This window comes from Sinohyriopsis cumingii, chromosome 19 (assembly GCF_028554795.1).
Source record: "Sinohyriopsis cumingii isolate HCF-2022 chromosome 19, ASM2855479v2, whole genome shotgun sequence".
In the NCBI taxonomy this organism is placed as follows: Eukaryota; Metazoa; Mollusca; class Bivalvia; order Unionida; family Unionidae; genus Sinohyriopsis; species Sinohyriopsis cumingii.
In genome coordinates this window covers 3,686,174-3,707,538 of record NC_142979.1, presented here as the reverse complement: position 1 = coordinate 3,707,538, position 21,365 = coordinate 3,686,174, and the positions used below count along the sequence as shown (strand labels likewise).

Genomic DNA, 21,365 nt, shown 5'->3' with positions numbered 1-21,365 from the left:
CCTTAAACTCCCTAAATCTATGAACATTAGCTGTAGCTTTGGTCTTGCTAACAGGTTCTAAAATCCCACTTTCTCTGAAATACTAACTGGGAAATGACTCACAAATAATAAATATTAAAAGCAGCATTTATGATGAAGAAAGTGTTATAAAATTTCTCTTTATATGATTTCTTATTGATGAAAATGGAAGCTTATTCCATCCCAGTGTTCATTTTCTCTAATATTTACCTCAGTGTCATGTAATTGTTACAGTAAAAATGTTTAACACAATTTCTTTTTCAAACTCAGAATACTGGTATGATATTAACTGGATTGTTAATTCAATTAAACTGACAGAAGATTTTAATACAAGGTTGTGACTAAATGTAAGGCATTACCATTTTGACAACTGGCTTTGTTTGAATCTTCTTAGCTCTGCTGGCATAGCGAAGAGTGTTCATAGTCTCTGAAGCATGGTGAGAGGATGGAGTAATACAGCATACCTATAAATGAGAGAGTTTACATTGTTTGTATATATATATATATATATATATATATATATATATATATATATATATATATATATATCACAATACAACACTTCTAGATAATAATGCAATTTACTGGAACCATCGAGTTACTGTGTTTTAAACCAAGACATTCAACAGATGACAGATGTAATTTTATTACTGCTTAAGTAAACTGGATCCAAGACCATACCCACCTTATATATATATATATATATATATATATATATATATATATATATATATATATATATATATATATATACATATAACATTAGTGTTTTATAGAGGATAATTTGTCATCAAGTCTCTAAAGAGAAAACTGATAATCTGAAAATGAACTACTGCATATACCCGCTTAATCAGTGGCATAGCAACCATCAAAGCAACCTCTGCAACTGTGGTGGGGCTCGAACTGTGACTGTACAGACCCAGATCTGCCATTGCATAATTTTGTCCAATCACAGCTGGGTCTATGTAGCTTCTTAGGAGTAATCAGTAGAACAAATAACATACACCATGATCTGCCAGCACACTATTTGATGGCGAATCACGGTCTATGTTGTTTGCACTTAAACTTGTCTTATAAGTGAATATATATGGTACCAACTGTACATGTGTTTACATTATGGATTACTCTGTTGCATGGAAACAACATGTGATATAAGCAAATGCTTGACATATTGATTCAAACCTAAATATTATTCTTGGTGATCTATCATTAGCAATGCAGCCCGATTCAAACACCAAATAATTTGTAAGTACGCCTTGTGTAAACATTTGGCCATTAAAACTTTAAGTGTATGTTAAACCGGTCAAACAAGGTAAAAGAAACTGCAAATATAATAATGATGTGAACTCAACATTTAATCTTCATACTGCATATTAATCTAGTTGTCACGGCAGAATCAAAATATAAAAATAAAAATAAAAAGGTATCAAAGAAAAGAAAGTGATCTTGTTAAGTGTGGCTGAGGTAAAACTATACAAAATGCCAGGCTTTTGTCAAATATTTCTTGCAGGAGTTTGAATAAAAATAACAGAAACAAGAAAAACTTTGAAAACAGTTGGCAGAAAAAATTTGAATGGTTTCTCATTAACATGGCCATAGACTGACCATAATGGCCTTGAATGAAGCACTAATTAAAAAATATGACCATAATCAAAACATCAGAATGTTATCAGCATGCCACAGAATGAATTGTCTGTAACCTTGAGCCTAAGGTCAAAGGGGTGAATAAGCATGTCACAGAATGAATTGTCTTAGCTTTATAATGATTCGTGCAAAGTATGAACAAAATCCATCAAAGGGTGTAGGAAATATATGCAAATAAAACAAAATCCATCAAAGGGTGTAGGAAATATATGCAAATAAAACAAAATTTTAATGAAAACTATAAATACCAAATTTTCTATGACTGTAACCTTGACCACAAAGTCAAAAGACCAAGCAAGCATGCCACATAATTTATCCTAATTATTAAAAGATGTCATTAAGGGGTTGAGGAAATATAAGCAATTAATAGCAAATTAAAGAAAAACTGCAACAAAAATGTTGTAGGGCTGTAACCTTGACCCCATTGTCTATGGGGTCAGTAAGCATGTCATATAATGAACTGTCTCAGATTTATAATCATTCATGCAAAGTAAATACTGTCAAGGAGTCTAGAAAACACATGCAAACAAAAAATAAAATTAACCAAACTTGAACTGTTGATGTTGCTGTCATCTGGTCTGAGGTCATTTTCAATACAACTATTCAACTAAATACATGTAGAGCATTCATTTGAATTTGGAAGAAAGCAAACAAAGGCATAAAGAAAATAGGCATCTATTAGATCTCACTATACTGTATACAAACTTATACGTAAAACATACAGCAATACTGCTTTACTGATATCAGCATGTAATACCAGAGTCTCTTCTAAAATTACCTTAACCATGCTAGGATATACAACACAGAATTCTAAACCTGGAAATTACACTGACAATAGAACTTTCTAACATATCATACAAACTTGCTAAGCTAGGGTATCAATATGGCCCTGAGTGTTAATACATGGTATCATAGTACTTACTGACCTATTGCCACATCGGACATAACCAAACCATACTCACCCTCACAGTACATAACCAAACCCTACTCAGTGGCACAGTACATAACCAAACCCTACTCACTGGTACAGTGCATAACCAAAACCATACTCACCCTCAGTACATAACCAAACCCTACTCACTGGCACAGTACATAACCAAACCCTACTCAATGGCACAGTACATAACCAAACCCTACTCAATGGCACAGTACATAACCAAACCCTACTCAATGGCACAGTACATAACCAAACCCTACTCAATGGCACAGTACATAACCAAACTCTACTCACCAGCAGTCAGTACATAATCAAACCTTACTTACAGGCACAGTACATAACCAAACAACCGCTCTGGTGGCCTAGTGCTTAGAGCATCCACCTTAGATGCAGGAGGTCGTGGGTAAGATCCCCAGCCAAGTCATACCAAAGACTTATAAAAATGGTACTAACAGCTGCCTTGCTTGGCACTCAGCATTAAAAGATTAGTGTTTAGGACTGGTCAGCCTGGTGTCAGGATAATGTGACTGGGTGGGACATGATGCTACATGTCTGTGGCATGATGCCCCAGTGCTAGATATCACTACAAACTGCCACACTGCAGACATCATAGTGATATGAAAAATTGTTAAAGCTACGTTAAAAATCCAAAATCATACATACACACATATCCAAACCCTACTCACTGGCACAGTACATAAAAAAAAAACCTACTCACTGGCACAGTACATAACCAAACCCTACTCACTGGCACAGTACATAACCAAACCCTACTCACCAGCACAGTACACAACCAAACCTTGCTCAATGGCACAGTACAACACATGAAATCATAGTATTTTATGTAGAGACTTACCCAGTTTTAATTAAATGTTAATTTTTAGTGCATTTCAAGAAATCCATTCAAAAATATTTAAGTTATGATGATTTGTACATGATATATAGCAGAAGTCTTATAGGAGATGGACATTAGGCTGGAGAGTTGGAAAATTGGACAAACCGCCAATTAAACTGTAAATCTTTTGATACTCACAATTTTGCCAGGTACAGTAAAGTTTTATGAGGACAACAGCTAAACATAAAAGAAACCAAGTTATTTCTTGAACTTAAGATTTTGCAAGGATTCAGGTTAAACCTTATTTATCTCAGCTTACATGTTATCAATTTAAGCTCTTTTATGATAAAACATACAAACACAGTCAATACAGGATGCAAACCTTCCTTGCCTCTCACAAAGGTATCTCCCTTTCCAACAAATAAACCTATTCAAATGTACTCATTTTAATTGATTAGTTGATATGACACTTCCAGAATGGGCCAATATCTCATCGTTTTCCACTCTAAATCTACATCAGCCTTTCATGAGGACATTTCAGGTTGAAAATACAGCAAAACCTCTAACAGTGTTGGCAAATTTAATATCTGTAAATTTCATGTTTACCTACAGGGCAGATCAATATTACAAAGTGGATTTTCATGTTAAATTGCTCTCACACACAACAGCATTGCAGCAACTTATTCTAATACATACCACTTTAGAAATAATCAGCCAGTATTCATTAAAATTCAAACCCATCTTGCTTTTATTCTAGTTCCTGCTTATGTACACAACTTTTTTAACAAGATACTGTCGATAAACATGTATACCCCATTGCAGAAAAAAGTCAATGTTCACCCAAATGTTTAAAAGCTTAGAAATATTTAATATTTCAAAAGCTAATGTAATGGTATACAAACCACATCAGGTCACCAACATATGCAAATATGAATCCTAAATGTAATACATCTACATCACTTTAATTTTACTTAATCACACTAACATGGACTTTGTCAAGAAACCCTAAAGTGTAAAAAGTTTTAAAATTTGTGAAAACAAGAGTCTCTTGAAGGAACTAATGCTCTACTGACCAAAAAGAACTCTGAAATCCACAAGAAATCCATTTCCTGCTTCCTTTACTCTTTTCAATTTATGAGTATTGAAATCATCTCAGATATTCTTGAGAAACTACAAATCTGTCAGTAGAATATTTCTTCTTAAGTTAAAACCTTGATATGTATGGGGTAAAAATCCTTGTCCTTTGACCGTGAAACTTCATATCTTGGATGGAATGTAACTGAACTTGTTTTACATATAAACAAGTTATACCCACATGCTAAGTTTGGTCAAATCTATATTATTTTTTAAGACCAAGATTACTGAACTTGGATCATTCTAATACATCAACAAAATTAATTACTACCCTCATTATTTGTAATTACCCTCATTATCTGTAATTATTATTTGTAATTACCATCATTATTTGTAATTATATGGACCCTTACACTTATTTTCCAGAGTTAAATTTAAGATTTTTAATAATTTTCAATAGAACATAAAAGTTTTGTGATCAAGAATGCTCTTTTCAAGCCAATGAAAAATAAAAACAGGTAATTGAATTAAGTTAATGTGCTGGTAATGGTCAGCACTAAAAACTGCTGACAAGCTCTACAGTTCATGATCAAACACTTCAGTCTAAAAGGGGGAAAACAAGAGAGACAGTTATATTCAATTGCAGACTTCCCCTTGATAACCTGATTTTTAAAGTACATAGTTAGATTTGTCCTCAGCCCTACAGCAGCACTAGAATAACTGCATTCCACCATTTAATGCAAGTAATTTAGCTCATTTGCATATTTAAAGAAATATTAAATCTGGAGTTGCTATGCTGAGATCAATTTGAAAATTTTATAAAGAAAATATGGCATGTCTTAAAAATTTTCTTTAGTGAAATAATTTGAATAGATGTTCATCATTTTGGCCATACATTCTGTTGTCACAATTTTTACACTATGAAATGATCTTGATAGTAAAACTCAATTCAATTGGCATTTTTTTGTATACTGTATACTCTGAACCATGGTCATAGTCGGAGATCAGTTTCTAATGAAATCTGTCACATTTCAAGAACTTTCTCAAATATTAAATTATGTCACTTAGGGCTGGGACATTCACCACCAATGGCAGTCAACAGGCAATGAGCAGTGACCAGTAGGAAATGCAACCAGATTTCTTTATTGGACACAAAAAAACTAAATAATATCACGCAAACGTTCTTCATTGGCAAAGTAAAGATATAATGTATCCCTGTTTACTCAGTCCACTTCTCACTGTCACTGAACTTGCTAGAAGCATCAATACACAATCCTGGCTTTCAATGAGTTTGCTAGGTGCATCAATACACAATCCATACAATAAAGATATTATCCCAGACAGGGAAAAAAGTAACTACTTTTTAATGTCCTGCTATTTACATTGATTGCACTGTGCGTGTCACAATCCTCATAAACAAAAATCAATAGGCCAGACAACTGATCTTAAAAGCAGTGACAGTGCTATCATGTTGCTTACTGAAAAATAAAATAAAATACAAATTTTGGTCAAAATGCAGTGACATTTTGAAATGACCCCACAGTCAAATTGGTCTGGTTTTCAAACTTGCTTACAAAAGTGCAAACATATTAATGGTCAGGTCTTCAATCAGGACCAACTCCATACTGCAAGAGGTTTCTTTCATGAAAATGCCATCTTAATGCCATCATTGGTTCAAGAGAAGTAGTGATGACAAGATTTTTTAAATAGCCAGTACAGTCTCCATGACAACACGATTTACATTCAGGGTCTGCTATATATTGCTATAGTAATTTAGTAAACATGCTATGTCAATTTAACCATCCATTCTGGAGAAGAATCTGTATCATTTTCAAGATGGCAAACAGGGCAGCCATCTTGGATTTTAGACCAGCCTAAATTTAATACAGGAGAAACTGCATACAGCAGGAATTTGTTATGAAAGCACAATGTCAATATAACCATACATTAGTGAAGAATAGCCAGATCAACACATTCAGGACCATCTACATGTATATGAGATCTCTTTCAGTTAAAACACATATAAAAAAAAAACTGAATATCCATTCAGAAGGAGTACTGGTAAGTCATAAGATTTCCAAGATGGCTGATATGTCATCCATGTTGGAGGTCATACTGAATAATTTAGATAGTATAAGCAGGCTTTAGTTAAAACTCTGTGTTCATATTGTAATGTTATTTGATACTGAAGAATAACTCCAGAAGGTGATCTATACTACTTATTAATAGCAGTTGAGATATCTTTAAAGCTAATGAGATTAAGGCTAATACTACAGATATGACCATCCATACTGGAGTAATTAATATTATAGTTTTAAACTGGTTGACATCAGAATTGGGTATTATTTTTATATCCAAGAAGTCATTTGGTAAAAAACCCACACTGATATGCCCATCAGTGTATGAGGAGTTGCAAGACGAATTTCAAGATGGCCACCCTGGCTACCATTTTGAATGTCATATGTATTTATGGCATCCATAAGAACATATGTAGGCACTTGGTTGATTTGATGTAGTTAAATTCCAAGCATATGCCATATTTTTCATTATGATGACTAGGTTTTGCAATCAAACATACATGGTAAAAATATAAATTAATGATTTGTTTAAGAGAGATTGGTAGGCAAAAGAAAATTACTATATACTTTCATTACAAATATGTCTCATCATTTTAAACTGTTAATTTCCAACTTTAATGATGTTTTCCAACTCTAAGTACTGATTTTTATCAAAGACTTCTTTATTATTACCAAATTAGTTCACAAAAACATTCTTAAACCTGCCCTGTGTAAACCAAAATGCAATTAATGCAGAGTGTGACCCAACAGTCTACACACTCATATTGCATTACACCTGACACATACTTTAAAGCTCTCACAGCCTGCATTTTTAATACACTGACAAGAACTGTCGAAATTCAATTACAATGACTTCCCTGTGGTAAAGACATTACTCTATTCATAAAAGATTATGGAGTGCTAGATATTAGAATTTTGGTCCTAATACAAAGCTACAAATTATTTCATGTTCATGGACAAGCCATACAATTATTGTAAATCATGAAACTTGAGATATCAATCTTTGAGTACTAATGCAAATCTAAAAGTGACAGCATGAAGTATTAAACATCAGTCCCATGCAATAATCATACTGTGCCCACTGTGTTTGGGAAAATATATTTAATCTAATAAATCATGATTTACATGATAGAGATATTATCAAATACCATTCTACAAAGGCTGCAAGTAATACATGGCTAAACTGCAATTAAACCAGTCTCAGTTCTGTTACAAAGACTGAACCAATCAACTGTTAATGTAACCTTACTGTAGCCTGATGAAAATCATTAACATGTTTTATCCCGATTTTCTAGATCTGCTGCTGCTGCACACTGACAAATATTCCGTGCTTTCATTTGGACTGCATTTTAGGCCGCATATCAAAATACATCAGAAAAGTCAAAATTATTGACAACAAAAATATAGCAAAATGATACAAAGTTGGAAGTTAAGAAGGAAAACAAGTCCCCCCCCCCTTCAAATTTCCTCAGCTGTGAACTCTGCTTTATATGTTAAGTTTATTCTGAGAATCTGCACTATTTTCAATATGCTTTCAAGAAGAAATTTTTAAAATCATTATACAATTATCTTTCAAAGTATTTCCATGCAGTACCTAAACACATTTTTTTCTGTAAGTTTGCACAGTCCATATATTTTTAGTATGACTTACTTTTAAGTCAAATCACAGCTATTAGCAGGTCTAAAATATTGGCAAAGACACTGACTCAAAACTGGCCCCAAACTGTTATTATTCCACAGAAATTCGAAAGATGCCAAAGAAAGTAAATTACAATAAAGGAGGAAAAGCTGTCCAGAAAAGTTATGAGGTGTACGATAGCCACATAAAGGTGTTTGTTGAGTTCTGCAACATAAAATTACCATGAGAGTTACGCCATTTCCACCCAAGCTGTCAGCCAATAATTTGGTCAGCTTACTGTCCCTGTAGGGTATGTGACCGTGTCTCCTCTTGGGATCTCCAAGTGAAGATATGCAGTTACCTATAATATCAAATGTAAACTCCATGTTAACTTGCACCATCTAAAAATCAAAGCTTCAGAGATTAATAAAAAGTTATATTTGAGATTAAATTCAATAAATAATCAATGTTTATATTGTCTTGATGGTTATGACTGCCCAGTGATTGTACAGTACATGTAATAGTAAACATTTTACATCTTGTATGGTGGGGACCCAGGTGGCTGAGTGGTCCAAAAGTGCTCACCTGTACCGATCAGTCTCACCACTGTCTGTGTGGGCCGAGTCTCAGGCTCAGCCAAAGCGAGAAAGCTTGCCAGTAGCTCCCATGGGTCAGTGGTTCTTTCCAGGTTTCTTGGGTTCCTCCTACACCAGGTATACTGGCCACCATCTATAACCTATCTTGTGCCGAGAAATGGCATTAAATCTAAAACAACAACATCCTGTACATCTTCTGAAAACAATGATATTTTTTGGCAAAATATTTTTAGGCTATCGTCACAATGGAGTTGCAGATTCTTTGAAAACTTGTACAAATGTAAATTAGTTCACTTTTGTTTATAACATTACAAGTTCATTTTAAATGTTCTATTTCAGACAATGAAGTCATATGAATATTTGTTAATTATACCTATAAAGTGTATGTCATTTTTGTATAACGAAGAACAAGTTTTTCAATAAAACAATAGAACCAGACTAATAGTTTAATATTACTCCTGTCATGTTCAAGCATCCATACCAAAAGATGTAAAAACAGCTACACTAGGCATGACGTACATCGATCAATTTCTCAAACATTTATCTATTTCTGCTGTCCAGTAGCTACAGATCTTGCCTACAAAGTACAAGTGACCCGGGACATTAAATTTCCATCAAGCCTGCAGCTATGCTCATTTGTTGGGTATAAAAATAATTTTGCCAACAATATTTATATAACAAAAAAAAAGGCTAAAGAAAGACAGAAAATTTTCACAATTTTGACTTAATATAGGTTTGTCAAGACTTTCCTCGGTGATTTTAAACAGAACAAATTTTATCAGATTAATTAATTAGCTGTGGAACTTATTTAATAATGCTACACAAGGTGACTAATGATGTAGCATTATTAAATGCTGCATCTCGGTGGTTCGGAAGTACCATATATTGAAGCAAGTTGGATTCAACTGCAAACAAAAGTCCCTTATCTGCCATTTCATAAAGCACTGGCAGATTAGGTTCTCTGCTGTTTGTTTTAACAAACTGCACAGACCCAGATCTGCCAGCACATTATGAGATGGCAGATCTGGGTCAATGCAGTTTAGAGTTGTATCAGACTTATCAGCAAGTGTGTAGTGTAATTACAGTACTTTACATACTCATATTTAAATCACACTACAAACAACAAAGATCCTGAGCTGCTATAGCATAATGCACCTACAGAGTCAAGTCTATGTTGTTTGTTCTACTGGTTACTCCTATCAAACTGCACAAACCCATATCTGCCAGCACATTATGTGACAACAGATCTGGGTCTGTGCAGTTTACAGCTGGACTCAACTCAAAAGTGAGCAAAGACGGTATTTCAACTAAATCAATAAAAAAATTGTTTAAAAAATGTCTGGTAGTTGGAAGAGAAAGATTAGAAATTATATCAACTACAGAAACACTGACATGTATGAGGAAAAGCCATACAATTACTGTAAACCATGGAATATTAGAAATGATGTTACTCTCCAAGCAAATAAGAATTTAAATTTTTTTTATATAAATATTTGGTTAATAATTTTTTTTTAAATTAACCTAATGGAAAATTTGAGGCTTGGTCCTGACAATTAAGGTGCCAGATAAGTGATGAAAACTGGAGAAAAAAAACTCTACTCTTGACTAAGCAGTGCACAAAAGATACCAATTTAAATACTTATTATTTTTTGAAATAAGAAGTCAAAAGCAGACTTGAACAAATAAATTTCAACGATGATACATGAATGCTTTGTAAATAAGAAGTTGAGAACAATTATCTCATTAGCTAATGAAGATTTTTTGGAAATCCTTTTTTGTGTGAATTAGGAATTATATATCAAATGTTACAATTTCTAAAAGTGATGTATTCCTTGGAAAGAACATGCTGGGCGATATAATTAATTTCTTCATTCTGATTGCGAAATTCTAATTTAGAGATCCTGCTGTGCTTAAAAAACCCAAATTTCCAAATTACAAAAGCACTTTTATACTACAAAAACATGGAAAAATATGTAGAAATGTTATATAATAAAATACTTACCTTCGAGAAAAAGTGAATCCTTTTTTAAACTGTAACAGCTTGCAGAATAGTACAGCTAACTGTGTACCTACTATTGAGTGTGTAATTTTCTGTATCACATCCCAATCTGAATAACACTTATTTTTCCTAATGCACGTTAATACTCATGTATATTCTTCATTTTAGCCCAACTATATGTGTATATATTTATATTTAATAATATAGACTATGCCAAAAAGAGTCAGGACTGCTCAATAATTATGCGTAAGTCCCTTAAAGGGCTGCTTCCATGGTTTCTAAAAGCTTGTTGTTTTTATTATATCAAGCACTAAAACTTTGATCAAATACGTCTCATTTGCATACAGCCACCCTCATCATTGTAGGTGTCTGAAAAGCGAATAAAGTATACAAAATCTTTCGACTGTTCTGAAGATTAATGAGATTCTCTGTCATGTGACTGATGTTAGAGATGGGACAGCTGAAGGAATGGCTAGTCAGCCTTGTGAATTTTTTATGCCTGAATTTAGTAAATTTAGCCATACCAGTTTGAACCATGGTCAAATGAACTCCTTGATTTTGACACCTCTGAAGCCAGCATATCAGATGAAAACTCTGACTGATGTGAAAGACAATATCAACATCAACATACTTATGAACAGGAGCTGGTAGTTAGCTTTTTTTGTATTTTTTACAATTTATATTTCAATATAGAGTGCATGTCATGCACCATGTTAAGTGCCTCAAACAAAGACATCCTTTTTTCCATTATATAGTCTTGTGCTAATACAATAAAACCTGCTGAAGAGACCACCAACACTTCTTCCAGCAAAAAGTCGTCTTTCATTCTATGTGGTCTCGCAAGAGGCAATTATTTAATATTTAATAACTGAGCCAGGCATTATTTTAAAATCTGGTTTAAAATAACAGGCAGCCTCATCAAATGGGACATTCATATTGTCTTTGTAGTAAAACCTGTGTATTTGTCATTCTTTCTTCAATTACTTCTTTCATGGGTATTTTTTGGTTTCTGTTAGCTCAGGCCTACTGGGAAGGACAGAATCTTATGTCAAGAAGTGGATCCTGTGGAAATGAAAGCTCTTAAGAAGTAAGACTGCATCACCAGACAGTGTATTTGACACTGCACATTAATCACCACTTTTTGGAGGTTCCATTATTCAAGTTTGCAAGGATGGAGAAACGAAGATAACAAGTTTATTAGTATGGTTCATTTATTATGCAAGGAACAAAAAAAAAATGTCACAGGAGGTAACCATAATGTTAACCTGTTCTCAGAGGTGGTAGTGACACAGATATTGAATATCAGAGAAAAAGAAAAGGTTGTTAAATATCATATAATAAAAATTTGAGGGAATATGTATTATGAATGTACATAAGTGTACTACAAAATGCTGTTGACTTTCTCAGTCATGTAGATTGTACAGATACTGTACTTGAACTATATACAATCTGTGTAGTGTACTGTATATGGCACTTTTTATGAAGAGTAAATAGGATAATAATCTTGATTCAATCCTCTATTGTAACAGCAATAAGTAATAGGCAAATATCATGCTGAAAATGTTTCTGGGTAATTTAAAACATCTACTGTAATGACTTTTTATATGATATATAACGCTACTTGAGATTGGTGCAACACAAAGGAAATCAGTAGAAATGAATTCCTGACTGTTTTAAACATTTGTTTGATCAGTTATATGCATGTTTGCATTTTTTCGTTTTAATCATCTGGAATCAACTTCCCACATCAGTAGCCACTCATGTTCTGTTAGTCTCCTGCCCCTCACATCACATGTGCTCAGTTTCCGAAGATAAATGGAAATTACACATACAAAACAGGTATGCTTAATATGACCAATTTTACAGAAAATGACTGGGTGCTGAACAATCAGACATTCAGCCAAGTAAAACCTGCCTTTGGACATTTTAAATACATTAGAAAATAGGAAAAAGCAAAAACCTTAGAAGAAACCCTTTAACACTGTCCAGGTTGTGTTAGAAAGAATTTTGTAAAGTCCCAACATTTTTTGTAAAAAAAAGTTTTTAAAAAAACAAATTAATTAAAGCTCACCTAACACAAGTAAACTTCTGTTGATGTTGTTGGACTCCACTAATGTCTCTGCTGTGGAATTAGAATCCTTCACTTTCTCACTTCCTAGAAGTAAAAAAAAGAATATTGTTCAGACAACTGTTCTTCTAATGCTAAAAATCTGAGGTAAGTCAAGTTCCAAAACAAGGGTTTTGTACATGTTATAATGACTTACCGTCTATACTCGTTTATAAGGTCAAACTGCAAACAACAAAGGTCCTGATCTGCTGTAGCATAATGTGCCTGCAGATCAGGGTTTGTTCTATTAATTATTCCTAATAAACTGTACAGACCCAGATCTTCCCAAACATTATGCAATGGCAGTTCTGTGTCTGTGCAGTTTGCTGTTGGATTAGTCTTATATGTGAGTATATATGGTAGAAGCTTGATTGGTATCATTTGTAAATGATATTGCTATTACAAACTGCAATAATCTTTCCTCAAATTTGTTGGCTCTGACCTTATCTTAGAATTGCAATGGAACATTCCCTGAGAATGTCTGCTGTCTGTAGAAAGATTTGGCGTGGGGTACACACACCAATATAATGTGGAAAATATCCAGTCCTTGTATCACAGTGAAGGTCGTTTAATTTTGTCATTTATCATGGTTGAATGTGGACTTAAAGCGCAAGAAGACATTACTTTAAAAATCCCAAAACTTCAGCTATTCAGTTAAGGATCCTTCCACCTTGTCAATATTTTGATCAAAATCAGTTTGATGGAGAAAAGACCTTTTCCACATTGATCATTATTCTGTATTAAATCCATATCAAATGAAATGTATTTTCTGGTCTGTGAAGACCAACTAATGTGATCGTAATACAGATCAGAAGTTACCAGGTCAATGTGTCTCATTTTGAGTAAACAAAGTCTATTACCCACAGGTAAAGAAATCAATTACTACCAGTGTAATGGTTCAGTATAGGAATAGTTCACAACAGGGCTATTCCCTTCACTTCATGCAGATAGTCTTGTCAGAGCCAAGTAAACAAGTGGACAGGTTACCATAGCCTCCATTCACAGGACCTAACTTGCCAGAGTGACCATACATGTGGAGTTATCACTGGGTTTGTGGTGGAATTATCAATTTTTGCACATCTAATAATTTCAGAATTTTTAAAATAAATTGGCCTGACACTGGTCAAAGTTTCTGTAAATGCAAATTTTTAATCCTGAGACAAGTTTGCACTGATTTTATACATTGTATGTTCTTTAAATATACTTGCTCATAAGTCAAATCCAACTGCAAACGTCATTGCCATCTCACCCACTGTCCATGTGGGCTTGAGTCTCGGGCTCAGCTGATGTGCATATGTGATAAACCTGCCAAAAGCTAATCCTGTGGGTTGGTGGTTCTGACCAGAGTTTTACCTGGGTTATTCCTCCACCAGTTCTACTGGCCGCCATGTAAAGCCTTTCTTGCACTGAGAAATGGCTTTAAACCCCAAAACAACAACAACCAGGTTCAAACTGCACAGACCCAGAATTGCCATTGCATAATGCATCAGCAGATCCATATACAGTTGGTAATCATTAAAAAAAACTAACATAGACACTGATCAGATGGTGCATCATGTAATGGCAGATCAGGGGCTCTGTTGGTCGTACATGGACTCAACTTATATGGCAATACATATGGTATGTAATGCCAGGTAGTATGCAATGTTAAGGTGTTTTGATAGAACAAACATAAACAATCTTGTGGCATTACTAGAAGATTCTTCAGTATAATCATAAAAGGAATTTTCAGGCAGCAAAAATTAAACTGTGTCAACCTTTCTGTACATATTTTCATTGATAACCTTTAACTTGGAATTTGACACAAAAATTGAAGTGAAAAACTGCTTTGCCTTCCTGTTCTTTGGTCATTACATTTTGTCACCAATTCCATTCAATACAAAAGGATATCCCAAATTAATTTAATCAGCTAAATGGAGGTTTTAAGCAGACTTCAATACTTTTGTAGCACAGTCAAAATTTCTAAATTATTCCTCTGAGTGGCGATTGTCTATCTTGTCTATAAAACTGAACCTTTTATGACATTGGCAACAAAAAAGTTATTACTAAAAAACATGGACAAAAATTGTTAAAACCATTTTTGCAATGAAAGTTGTGAATTTGCTGTCATGTTCTTTGATTCACTCATTACATACATTAGGCAACGTCAGTATGGTACTGTCTACTAAATCCAAATTTAAATATTTGGTTCAGTTATGATTAATTAAGAGTGTAAGGTCATATTTTATTTTATGTAACCCCCCACCCCTACCCCTACCCAGTGATGCTTATTTGCTTTTTTGTCGTTGTTGCCTGAACCATTGATATTATATATTATGTAAACTTCCTGCACCATGACGGGAACATTTTTAAAAATTTTTAATATTTTTATAAGATAGCTTTAAAGACAGTGAAATTCCTGCCTTGTTAAAATCATCATCTTAATAATAGATTGTATTATTAATAAAACAGGGCCCCAAGTGGCCAAGTGGTCTAAAGCGCTTTCCGTTAAGGATCACTGCCATCTCACCTCTGTCTGCGTGGGTTTGAGTCTCAGATTCAGCTAATGTGGGTATGTGAGAAAGTCTGCCAGTAGCTTCTTGTGGGGCGGTGGTTCTTTCCAGGGTTTTCCCAGGTTCTTCCTCCACCATTAATACTGGCCGCCATGTATAGCCTATCGTGTGCTGAAAAATGGTGTTAAACCCTACAACAATGACAACAACAAAAAAATTAATAAACATAATTTACTGTATTAAGATGATACAAATCTAGATGTTCGTGGAAAGAAAACATGCGAACCATTATAGTCTTCTTGTGTCATAACTTGATATAGTTCAAAGAGATATAGGCCAGCCTTAGCCAATCACTCATGTTTTGTGTAATAATAGGCCAGCCTTAGCCAATCACTCATGTTTTGTGTAATAAGAGGCCAGCCTTAGCCAATCACTCATTCTTTGTGTAATAATAGGCCAGCCTTAGCCAATCACTCATTTTTTGTGTAATAATAGGCCAGCCTTAGCCAATCACTCATTTTTTTGTGTAATAATAGGCCAACCTTAGCCAATCACTCATGTTTTGTGTAAATATAACCCAGCCTTAGCCAATCACTAATTTTTTGGGTAAATATGTTGCACAAGTTACTGAACAATTGGCAAGGCAATTCAATTGGCAATATGTGTGGGACTACTAGGCCAGTAATTTCAACACCTGGGATGGCAATGTATTTAGCACAATGTGGGAGAATACAAGGACAGTAATTTCAAAATCTGGCATGGCAATTCATTTGGCACATTGTGGAGACTACAATGCCAGCAATGTCAAAACCTTGCATGGCAATTCATATTGGCACAATGTTCATGAATAATAAGCTGGTAATTTCAAAACCTGGCATGGCAATTCATTTGGCAATATGTGGGGAAATACAAGGACAGTAATTTCAAAACCTGGCATGGCAATTCGTTAGGCAATATGTGGGATTACTAAACTAGTAATCTCAAAATCTTCAGTACATGAAACTCACACTTGAGCAATGTCTAAAATTTATGATATTTCTAGATTTAATCACAATAAATCTGTAGTCAAGAATTTTCGAATTTTTGAAAATTAATTTGTTTTCTTTATGCATGAAATAAATCCATGTTTATAATTCTTGGATTTCATCCCTGAATTTCAATTTTGTGCTTCAAATAATTCAAGATGACAAAGTTGTTGTTGTTGTTATAGGGTTTAATGCCATTTTTGAGCACAAGATAGGCTATACATGGCAGCCAGTATAACTGGCGGAGGAAGAACCTTGGAAAACCCCTTGTAAGAACCAATGACCTACAGGAAGCTACCTGCAGCAAGCTTTCTTATATACCAATATTGGCCTGGATGATGCCTGTGTCTTGAACCCATGTGGACAGAGGTGATATGGCAGTGATCAGTGCACTGGGTGAGTGCTTTAGACTACTTAGCCACCCATATATATCAGCCTACTTTGAGGTGTTGCTTAAGGTACTCATTGCAAACTGGACACTAAAATGGGTCCATATCAAGAAGAAATTATGTTGGGTGAAGGCATGAGTTTTCAATCCTTCCAGTATTATGGCCCCTTATAAATACATAATAAGAGACAAGATTTCTATACCAAATTCAGAAGTTTTAGTTTCACAAATAACCCTCGGTTTTTTAATTACATTCCTGTTTACAGTGACACTTTCACTAATCTAGGCATTGTTCGACTGTGGAGAATTTTCTGTTTCAATGAAATTATCACACATTTTCATGAATTTGAGCTGAAAATAGTTATGGTAGAACCAGACAATATCAATTCTTGTGATTTTTTTTACTGTCACACAGCATTACACTCACCCATGGTCACATATTTTCAAAACTGCAGGGCTTTGTTGATGCTTACCAGCAGATATTTCTAGAAGTATGTACTGTTATTTTTTTCATAAGAAAAATCTTGCAAACTTAAAACTACATAAAAGATTTTAAGTGTCTTCACCTATTTCCACCAGCTTAACTTGATGCATGCAACTATAATATATTTATAAAGCACAGAATGTTCAAACATGTGATTGGTTGTAACATAATTGGGGTAATAATTTAATAAACTTCAAACTTATTTGGTCAATCAGCAATATTCCCTTTGATAGGCACCTTTGAATAGTGCTGTAGAAATGGAGGATTGACTGGAATGGATTTACTTGATATAAAAAAGGTGGATAATTGAGGAGAAGATTGTGTTCTTTATATTTAGTTTGCATTGTTTGTTAGATAGGGTTTTTTAATTTTTTTTAGTTAATAATATGCTGTGGGTTATGTAAAATTGTATTTTTGTAACTGAATTTGTCCAAAATTAGTGACAGTTTTGTAAACAACATTGCTTTCCTTTCTTTTTCTTTGACAGAATGATAATTATTAGGATTATCTTAAACTTAGTCAAGGACGTTGTGTTTACCATATTTTTTATTATATATTTAGTGACCGACCTTTTAATTACAGGTAAAAACTGTTATACCACGATGCACAAGGTCCAAAGAATAATATTGCGATATAAGTGGGATCCCATTAAAAAATTATTGGAAAATGTCAAACTAGCTACATGTTACTTCCTCCAAACATTAAACAGTGCTGACTGTATTAAAAAATCTTTTAACGTCTGAACTTGATAGCTTTTCTTTATTTTTGTTAACAAATATAACACTGCAACATGTTTTAGAAAATTTTGGAAATTAAGGCAACATTAAACGCAGTGCTGGGATTAAAACTCTGCTAGGGATATGAATAATCAGCTTTTCCGAGAGCATTTATTTAGTATGTTAAAAAGAGAGGTCACTTTATATAAAAAATGGAAGAATGGGAGCCATGCTGCCATTGCATTATAAACAGTATTGCGTTATAATGAATCACATTATAATGGGTTTTACCTGTATAACTAAGAATTTATCTTTGAAACATTTGGAACCTTCAAGAATGAAACTTTCCATTAGGTAATAGTTCTTTTTCCTTAAAATGCTATTTTGACTGAGGTAAGGTATAGAAGTATAAAATCTTGTTTAAAGGAAAAATTATTTATTCCTGCAATAACATCTGAAGCAGAAATCAGTCTTATTGCTTTGTCCAGTATTTCATTTGGCCTGGAATTTATTTATTAAATGATGTATTCAATGGAAATACAAAGTGCTCATACACAAATAATATTCATGACAATAGAGGCTTTGATTTATAGTGAATTTAAAAGAAGGATGGATATTACTATTGTGATTCAACAAACGACTGTTTGCACACCATTACTATTCAGGCCATCACAGACACAACAACACTTCCAGCACTGAATTTATTTTGGAATACTTTCAGAACTTTAATCATTAGGTTTAGTGCTAGAAATTCTATGATTATCTGGGATTTAATTCACAATACTGTAAGATTTCCTTTTTGTTTCCATTTTGTATTTTAGGGAAATAAATTGTTTGTTGAATTTTACAAAAATGTGTTGGTTTTTGCTCTCTTCTGTTACTTTAAGACCACAGAGTCATAACAAATGGAATCCTTCAACTGTACATCAGCAACATTTTTTGTTAAAAAAGTAATTACATACTTTTATAAATATCTGCTGGCATCTTCATTTTGGTAAAATATCAATCAAGTTAAACAGTTTTGAAAATACTGGTGACCTTGGGTGCTTTACCAGACCATGACCAAAAATTTGACATTTCTGATTCTTAACTTCTTACATGCTTAACTCATAAAGATATGTCATAATTTGCCAAACACAGCCTTTCTTCATTTTCAAATGGTATGCAGATTACTTAAAAGAGCCACTGTAAACACGAGAGCCATTATAGAACTGACGGCCATATGTGAAACTGCAAGCCTTGTATCCTGTTATAGATTTAATTATCTAAGGGGTTCTGCGTGTATTAGAAGAATTTTAAACCCCCTGTCTTGACTCCAAACATATTTTCATTATCTGGACCCAATGTAGCATCAAGTATGCACTGGGTGTCAGTGGATTTATTCGGCATGAGCATACGTAGTGTACAGTAGTTGATAAGTGTACGGTAGTTGATAAGTGTACGGTAGTTGGTAAGTGTACAGTAGTTGGTAAGTGTATGGTAGTTGGTAAGTGTACAGTAGTTATTAAGTGTACAGTAGTTAGTAAGTGTACGGTAGTTGGTAAGTGTACAGTAGTTTGTAAGTGTACGGTAGTTGGTAAGTGTACGGTAGTTGGTAAGTGTACAGTAGTTAGTAAGTGTACAGTAGTTGGTAAGTGTACAGTAGCTGGTAAGTGTACAGTAGTTAGTAAGTGTACAGTGGTTGGTAAGTGTACAGTAGTTAGTAAGTGTACAGTAGTTGGTAAGTGTACAGTAGTTAGTAAGTGTACAGTAGTTAGTAAGTGTACAGTAGTTCTGAGTAAAATGATGGCCAAGATGGTATATATTCTCACTTGTTCCTGGGATGAGTGCTAGGAAAAGTCTCCTACACTCTGATATATATATATATATATATATATATATATATATATATATATATATATATATATATATATATATATATATATATATATATACTCATACTCACACACAAAAACAATCATGTATCTTTACACAATAAATTCTACAATGTATAGTATCCAGTAGCATTCTGCTGAAAACACTTTACATAGATGCATGGATGAAGGAATGAGGAGAAAAGAGGGACACAATTGTCAAATTTAATATACATTTTTGTAAAATCAGGGGGCATCAAAATTTCTGCATAATAACTGATGCAGAAGATTCTATATAATAAATTCAGAATCAATTGGGCTAATATGTGTCTTTCAAACCTTAAGTGAACTCATTAAACAATGGTTGCTAGAAGCTCAACTTTAAAAGTGCCCAATTTTTGTACTTTCATAATATGCACTGCCAGACTGTATACTGTACTGTTTTCAGGGCCAGGTAATTGCAATATGTTTCTTCTTTGTGGTGAATACTGTATTCTATTGGGTGAACTAAAACTATGTTTTGAATCATATATCTATGGACAATTTTTCAGAATAAATTTGACTGTGATTAAATTGTATCTCTAATAATACAAGAAACTTATTTTGAGAAAGTTCATACATATATCCAAGTACTTATTAGCACTGTTACCATTGCTTCGTTCTTTGACTACATTATTTATACCTGTATGTTCTTCTACTCCCTCTGAAATTCCGTTTGTAAAATGCCAATAAAACTGAAGTATTCCTCCTGAAACACTAAATAAGACCAAGATTCCTTTAACTCCATGAAAAGCTGAATATATCACAGTGAAATTGTGGTTATGTATTCCATGTCAACACTGTCTAAATCCCACTGCTGCCACCATGTTAGGCCATTTCTAACTGTAATTGGTGATAGTGGGTCAGGACACGTTTGATAATTGCTCTCCTGATCTTTTGGAAGGTAATTTAGGGACAATTGATTGTTGAATTTATCATGCCATACCAAGGTGAAATTTATTAAACTGACAACCTAGTACAATTCATTCCTTTATACACCTTGTGTTATTTCACTGATAGCTGACACCTAACAGAGTTAAAAGACCTTTCACACAGTGGTGTATCCAAAAAAGAAAATAAATATATCTTTTCCTTTCCATCAGTGGCAATAGTTACACAACTGTGCAAGTATAGTGAATCAATCTGAAAGAATTTGTATTTAGTGTATGTAACTAGATAGATAATTCACTCTGTTATTAATATCATCAAATGACTGATTCAAAAAAGAGAATTTAAAGTAATCAGCAAATGACTCCATGCCTTTCACATAAAACTGAGAAGCATTTACATAACATAATAAGAGACCCAAACTGGTTTGATATCACTCACCTGACATTTTGGCTTCAGTCCCAATTTTAGTAAAATAAGCTGGGTAATATTGCTGAAGATGTCTTTAAAGTCTTTAATTTCTACTGTTCTATGTAAGTGATATCTGGATAGTACTCTCACACTGCACCAACAT

At 33.7% G+C, this 21,365-nt stretch overlaps 1 protein-coding gene across 1 annotated transcript in view; it reads right to left on the bottom strand.

Annotated features, from left to right (window-relative positions):
• The window catches only part of LOC149775071 (uncharacterized), a 95,083-nt gene that overhangs the window by 47,382 nt on the left and 26,336 nt on the right, over positions 1–21,365 (bottom strand). Inside the window, exons 3-5 of the mRNA XM_089944335.1 lie at positions 12,871–12,954; positions 8,447–8,565; positions 378–482 (exon numbers count right to left, since the gene is read on the bottom strand). Of these exons, the coding sequence (XP_089800461.1) occupies positions 378–482; positions 8,447–8,565; positions 12,871–12,954 (308 nt within the window). The remainder of the gene's footprint in view (positions 1–377; positions 483–8,446; positions 8,566–12,870; positions 12,955–21,365) is intronic.